This window comes from Sinocyclocheilus grahami, unplaced genomic scaffold, assembly GCF_001515645.1.
Source record: "Sinocyclocheilus grahami isolate Dianchi unplaced genomic scaffold, SAMN03320097.WGS_v1.1 scaffold695.1, whole genome shotgun sequence".
In the NCBI taxonomy this organism is placed as follows: Eukaryota; Metazoa; Chordata; class Actinopteri; order Cypriniformes; family Cyprinidae; genus Sinocyclocheilus; species Sinocyclocheilus grahami.
Window position 1 is genome coordinate 770,138 of NW_015505874.1, and position 7,598 is coordinate 777,735.

The 7,598-nt window shown below is 34.7% G+C and overlaps 1 protein-coding gene across 1 annotated transcript in view; it reads left to right on the forward strand.

The window, feature by feature from the left end:
• The window catches only part of LOC107559671 (ribosome biogenesis protein bop1-like), an 84,453-nt gene that overhangs the window by 72,707 nt on the left and 4,148 nt on the right, over window positions 1-7,598 (forward strand). The window contains exons 10-14 of the mRNA XM_016243571.1: window positions 2,472-2,600; window positions 3,946-4,078; window positions 4,261-4,304; window positions 6,133-6,217; window positions 6,393-6,500. Coding sequence (XP_016099057.1) covers window positions 2,472-2,600; window positions 3,946-4,078; window positions 4,261-4,304; window positions 6,133-6,217; window positions 6,393-6,500 — 499 coding nt within the window. The remainder of the gene's footprint in view (window positions 1-2,471; window positions 2,601-3,945; window positions 4,079-4,260; window positions 4,305-6,132; window positions 6,218-6,392; window positions 6,501-7,598) is intronic.

The following is a 7,598-nucleotide window of genomic DNA, read 5'->3' on the forward strand; positions in this document are numbered from 1 at the left end:
GCATCTCTAATTATTGGCGACATCAGAAATGGATATTATATAATAGATGCTTTTTTGAACATTTTAGCAATTTAAAAATAAGGATTTTTTACACGGCACCCCTGCTCTCGACAGACGGCACCCCATTTGGGAAACACTGGCCTAGAGAGAGCAGCGGCAGCCTACAGTGAGCAGAGGCCGGGGGCTAGCGTGAGGAACGACCGGAGGGTTAGAGTGAGCAGAGGTGGGTGGGCTTGAGAACTTTTATAAAGAATATCTCTTTTAATTTGAGACTTTAGTCTTTGCAACTATACAGATCTTCTTTATGCACCAAGAGCTTGTAACACTCCAAAGAGAAAGGAAAACTGGAAATCGCATCATATGACCCCTTTAATAATACATGTCTTGGTGATTGATTTTGAACCGTTGTGAACAATTGAAGCAAACGTTCATTCAGGTCTGCTCCATTTGTCCTTTTCTTGAGCAGTTACCTATAAATTAGAGTACTGGCATTCCTATTAGAATATCCTATTTCACTTGTTTCAGTTGTAAAATGGGTTGCTAATGCTGTTTCTTGTTGACTTTAACATCTAATTTCTGTCATCCTTTGGGACACATTATTATATTTTTTTCCCCTGTCTCAAAGTGCCATTACTGTCCTATAAAATGGACTTTTAACATTATTGCTGCTTTTTCCCCTCCATAAAGGCAAATATTACAGTCATTCCCATCTTATTTATGGCCACCATCTATGTTTAATCATCTACAGGAAAGTCTTGGTGTCCCCTGCATCACACAAATCTGCAGCTGTGCAGGCCTGACAGGCCTCTCTGACCGCCAGCGGGTGTCCGCCGCAGAGCCCGTCCCTCCTGCTATATCTGTCGCCATACAGCTCAATACTTAAAAAGTGATTATGGGTTTTGGAGTTATTACACTCCACCCTCCAGGCCCGGCCCGTTTTCCCCCGTGTTGTTTTTCCTGCGTTTATGAAGCATGCAGGTATAAAAGTTAAAATGAGATTTTACGGCAGCTTATGATGTTGTGTGGCTGATACGAGGAAGGGGTTTTCCATCGAACACGTCTGGAGCTGTTGAATGAAACAGAGCAGTTACCTCTCAGTAAAGTTGGCTTTTAAGTGAATTTAAAGAGAAATTATGCATTAAGTGTTAATAAATCACATTATGCCATCACGAAAATAAAGATATTTTAATGTTAGAATTATATGCCTTCATAATGTGGATATGGATATAATTATACTTTAAGGATGGTAAGGGTATACAGTTTTACAGTTTAATTTTGTTTAATTTTACAAGCTTTGTAAAATGACATGGGGCTTTTTGGGAAAAGAGTTTAATATTGATTTTGCTGCAAATTTACAACATTTCAATTATCAGTTGTTTAAAGTCATACTAATCCTTGTTAGTGTAGTGTAACTGATAATTGAAAAATTTGCAGCAAAATCAATGTTAAATAATTTTTCCAAAAAGCCCCATGTCATTTTACAAAGCTTGTAAAATTAAACTGTAAAACTGTATACCGTTACCATCCTTAAAAGCATTTTTTAAATCTTTTTTTGTTCCAATACTTGCAAACATAAAACACAAGAGTGACAAAAAATGATGTTGATGATGGAAAAATTACATTTTGACTTTATAAAATAGCTTTCAAAGGGGGAAGATATGCTGTAATAGTTCAGTTTAGCTTACTTTGACGTGCTTAAGGTTGTGAAACCTTCAAAGTACTTTATAGAAAAGTTTAAGTTGATATTTTCACTTTTCGGTTATAAGCTATTTACTATATTGTACAAAATGATGTTAGCATGGTTGACATTTTAAGACATTTTAAAATGATAAAAAGGAGAGTTTAACTTGTTCTTTACCTTGAACTTCACGTCTTGAAATGTTTTTTAAATGATATTTACTTTTAAAAGAGGGAATAGAAATTCAATGTTAGATTTATTTGTTTAGAAAAAGTTCTATTCTAACACATGGTAAGCTTGACATCAACTGTTCATTTTTAGTCATTTTTTATTCATACTGTATGTATATGAGAGGAAATAAATGGCTCTCGTTTTGAATAATGACTGTCTAACAGCAGTAGCACACAAACTTTAAACGCCCGGCTTCTCTTTGTCTGTCACCTTCAGTAATCTAGTATTATTATAGTGCACTCGTGCCAAAGTGCTGCTGTGTGTGTCACAGTGGTTGTGTAGAGCAAGGATGAGTTATCCTCCATGTGTGCTGCTGAGAGAGGAAGTGCCGTCGAGCTGACAGAACGCTTTAGTTGTGCCAGAGACCCGAGCGTCTGTGTCCTCTCAGCTGTTCAGACGCTGAGACACACAAACCTGCGCACATTTGCACAACCATATTAAACATGCATTTAAATGAAATACATTTCATTAAGTCATTCTGAAACAGAATGCTGGATAGTTTATGAAAATTCTCTAGTGAATACATTAAGTAAAAGTTTTTGTTTTGACCCTTTGACCTCAGGCTCTGATGACTGTACGGTGCGTTTCTGGGAGGTCAGTACGGCGCGCTGCCTGAAGACGGTAGAGGTGGGCGGAGCCGTGAAGGGTGTGGCCTGGAATCCCAATCCGTCCATCTGTCTGGTCGCTGTCAGCTAGTAAGACCCGCCTCATTTTCTCTTATAACCTGTATCTGAATGTTAATTTAATGTTCATCTGTATGTTTTGTAACATTCAGTATGTGATGTATATTATTTGACAGCAGATGATTTACAGGATTTATTTTTAGTTATTTTAGTTGTAGAGCTGCAGCCTGGTTAATTAGTTAGTGTTCGTTTAGTAAGCCTCAGAAGACCAGTTATGAGAATGTCAAATGTTCATTTTGGAATTTGAGTAGCATTTTCAAGAACTTTTCTTGAATCTTCCAAGGAATTTAAAGAGAATTTATTTAAACAGCCAGCTTTTTTTCATTTGTTAGTTAATTAGATGGTTAGGAAGGTGGGTTAGATAAAAGCTTGTAAAATTAAACTGTAAAACTGTATACCGTTACCATCCTTAAAAGCATTTTTTAAATCTTTTTTTGTTCCAATACTTGCAAACATAAAACACAAGAGTGACAAAAAATGATGTTGATGATGGAAAAATTACATTTTGACTTTATAAAATAGCTTTCAAAGGGGGAAGATATGCTGTAATAGTTCAGTTTAGCTTACTTTGACGTGCTTAAGGTTGTGAAACCTTCAAAGTACTTTATAGAAAAGTTTAAGTTGATATTTTCACTTTTCGGTTATAAGCTATTTACTATATTGTACAAAATGATGTTAGCATGGTTGACATTTTAAGACATTTTAAAATGATAAAAAGGAGAGTTTAACTTGTTCTTTACCTTGAACTTCACGTCTTGAAATGTTTTTTAAATGATATTTACTTTTAAAAGAGGGAATAGAAATTCAATGTTAGATTTATTTGTTTAGAAAAAGTTCTATTCTAACACATGGTAAGCTTGACATCAACTGTTCATTTTTAGTCATTTTTTATTCATACTGTATGTATATGAGAGGAAATAAATGGCTCTCGTTTTGAATAATGACTGTCTAACAGCAGTAGCACACAAACTTTAAACGCCCGGCTTCTCTTTGTCTGTCACCTTCAGTAATCTAGTATTATTATAGTGCACTCGTGCCAAAGTGCTGCTGTGTGTGTCACAGTGGTTGTGTAGAGCGAGGATGAGTTATCCTCCATGTGTGCTGCTGAGAGAGGAAGTGCCGTCGAGCTGACAGAACGCTTTAGTTGTGCCAGAGACCCGAGCGTCTGTGTCCTCTCAGCTGTTCAGACGCTGAGACACACAAACCTGCGCACATTTGCACAACCATATTAAACATGCATTTAAATGAAATACATTTCATTAAGTCATTCTGAAACAGAATGCTGGATAGTTTATGAAAATTCTCTAGTGAATACATTAAGTAAAAGTTTTTGTTTTGACCCTTTGACCTCAGGCTCTGATGACTGTACGGTGCGTTTCTGGGAGGTCAGTACGGCGCGCTGCCTGAAGACGGTAGAGGTGGGCGGAGCCGTGAAGGGTGTGGCCTGGAATCCCAATCCGTCCATCTGTCTGGTCGCTGTCAGCTAGTAAGACCCGCCTCATTTTCTCTTATAACCTGTATCTGAATGTTAATTTAATGTTCATCTGTATGTTTTGTAACATTCAGTATGTGGTGTATATTATTTGACAGCAGATGATTTACAGGATTTATTTTTAGTTATTTTAGTTGTAGAGCTGCAGCCTGGTTAATTAGTTAGTGTTCGTTTAGTAAGCCTCAGAAATGGATTTCAAGCATGGCCATCCACCCGGGAGGTGAGTAACTGGACGTTTCTGAAAGGGTCACAATCATTTCATTCAAAACCTGACTTACTTTCTTTTAAAAAGAGATGTTTTGGAGAATCTCCTATGAATTTCCAGTACAATGAAAGTATATTAAGGCTGTCAAATTAAAAATACAGAGTAAAAGTGCAGTCACATTTACTGTTGCTCAACAAAATTGAGTTCGTATAATCCAGTCGTTTTAATGGGAATTTTGTCTGAACATACTGTGGCAAAAAATGTTCCCTATGTAGATTCTTCAATTTTATATTGTATATTAAAACTTAAATATTATGAAATGATCCATTAAATAGAGGCTGTTTGAAAAGCAGTTATTTACACTTTGTAGTTTTGGGCGTTTATCACGTCGTCATTATATAGTTCATCAAATTTTGATTGTCCTTCGTCTGTCTTTCATCATTTTTTGATTGTCTTGTCTTCTGAAGTCATGTTATAGTTTGGTTTAAGGAACAAATTGAAATTCAGGTCGTAACTCACAAATCTCATTTGTTTGCGTGAATTAAACTTTCAAATGTGCCGGGTTTGTTATTGTTGATAGCTGCTTCCATCCAAAGTGTGAATTTAATTTATATAAAAATTGTAATATTGCGAAAATAATTTGTAAATAAAGTTTACATCCTGCAAGTTTAAAAGCACAAAATCATGAAAATCGAAATTGGCACCAGTGTTATTTAGTATTATTTATGTATTATTATTATTTAGTATTATTTACATATTATTGTTATTTAGTATTATTAACATATTAATATACTATTTATTTATTAATTATCTTTTTATTTTTATACTTTTTTATTTTAAAGTTTTAGTCATTTTATTTTGTGGGTTTTTATATATATATATATATATATTTCTATTTAGCTTCATTTTATTTTTGTCTTTTAGTAATTTTAGTACTTAAACTTATTTTATTTCAGTTCAATGATTTTTTTATAGTTTTATTTAACAATAAACCACCCTGATTGGCGCGCACACAGAAAAAAGTTAGTCACTCTTTTGTTAAATATCATGTTTATGGTGAACATCATGTTAGTAGCAGATGCCGTATTTCTTACAACATGACTTTTTTGATGTGCATCTAAGAATTTATCCTGTAAGTGTGTTACTATCTTAGTTTTTGCACTTTTGCTTATCTCAAGCTTGCATTGTGAACATTTTATTTGAATCTTGAAGCTTCCATCCAGCATTTTTAGGCTCAAAATTTACATCAAAATATGCTGATATAAACTTGATGTCAAATACCATTGGTGTGTCTCATAACCAAATATGGTGAACAAAGTTTGTATTATTATGTCCAAATGAGATTTGAGAGCTACAGCAGAGAAGATGATTTTGAGTGAATGGTAATTTAAATGTTGGTCTGTCGTATGACTTCAGATGCCTCAAGTCGTATGGATTACTCTAATGGTGCTCTTTTGTCCTTCTGGGAGCTTTAGAGGTCCAGAATAGGCTTTGAATGAATGGAAAATATCAGCTTGGAGATTTTTAAAAATACTTTGCGTGAAGAAAGTAAGTCATTGGTTTGGAATGAGATGAAAAAATGAGAAGAAATTCATTTTTGGGTAAACGATTATGGACATTAACTTCTTTCGGTGACCTTTGAAATGAAATCTGGCAGCTTTCTTCAGCCTGTTACGGTATGTTATATAAAAGTGAGTGTTTGGAGGTGACCAGAGGAAAGTTATTCTGGCTTAATATTGGTCTTGGTTTCTCAGAAATGTCCCTAAAGTGACATGTGACATCAGTGACCACTCTCTGGATGTCAGATGTCATTCGTTTGCTCTCTTTTACCCATTTTCCACAGGCGACAACGTGATATGCGGTAGCTACGACTGTCGTCTGGCCTGGTTCGATCTGGACCTGTCCACGAAACCATACAAAGTTCTCCGGTGAGTCAGCACGAGCAGGTTTTTATAATTTGGGCAGTCTGGGGCAGACTCGAGGGAAATTGTTGGTAATGCTGGCCTGTCACATGTATGAATGTCTCCTTTTGGAGAGGTTCTGTGTAACGTCCCTCTGCTGTCGGGATGCTGACAGGTCTGTCTTGTGTCTCTGTCCATGCAGACATCATAAGAAGGCTCTGAGGAGCGTGGCCTACCACAGGCATTACCCGCTGTTTGCGTCCGGCTCTGATGACGGCAACGTGATCGTCTGTCACGGGATGGTCTACAAGTGAGTCTGATCATCTTCCTGTCCGGGTTTTGTTTCACTTTTTCCCAGTGTCATTTAGTCAGCTCTTAGATCTCTCTTTTTTGAATTTCTAATCCCTCTCTCGTTCTTTGGCTGTGTTTTGAATAGCATACTAGCAGTAGTATGCGTACTGTGCATACTGTACATAATGTATGCCGTAAACTAATTTTCTCTGTTTATTATACCTGGGTGAGTATGTGCAGTATACAGTAGGGTATATTTCAAGGAATACTGTTTCCCACAATGCAATGCGCTCAACTTTCCATTTCCAGTGTAACAAATAAACTAGAAGTAATATTAGATGTAATTTCTAACATCTTTCTTAGCTCTGTTTCAGTGGGCTGCCAAAACTCAGAAATTAGGTCATGTGACAGGGAAGCATACTACTGTTTAAAAGATTGATTTCATAATAATGCATACCGTTTCATTTTCTTTAAATCATAGGCAGTTTAGAGTGAATGCTGTGCAATATTTAGTAAGCTAGTATTTCATTTTGAACTTGAAATCATTTTGAACTGTTATATACTAGTGTAGTGTGCAGTATGTGTACTGCCGACTACTTTAATATAATAAATATGAATAATTAAACATTAAAGTCATTAAACATTATAAATGAATACAATAGAATTTTTTGCAGTGATAAATAATAAAAGCATAATGTTTATGTGTAATGCTGGATAGTTTAAATCTATACATTTTAATAATTAAATATATTATAAATTAATACATTACAGTTTTTGCAGTATGCAGTCATAAATATTAAAAATGTAATGTTTATGTGTAATGCTGGATAGTTTAAATATATAAATATTCATTATTAAATATAAATAAATATATTACAATTTTATGCAATAATAAATATTTAAAATGTAATGTTTGTGAGTACTGCCAACCACTTTAAATATATAAATTTATTAAAATTATTTAATTTTAAATAATTTTACCTTTATTTGACCCTCTAACTCTAACACTTTCTGTTCTATTTTAATTCTACTTAAAAAAAATAAAATAAAAAAAACACTAGCTTTCTATTTTTTCTATTCTATCTACTTGTTTTTCTTTGTGTGTGTGTGTGTGTGT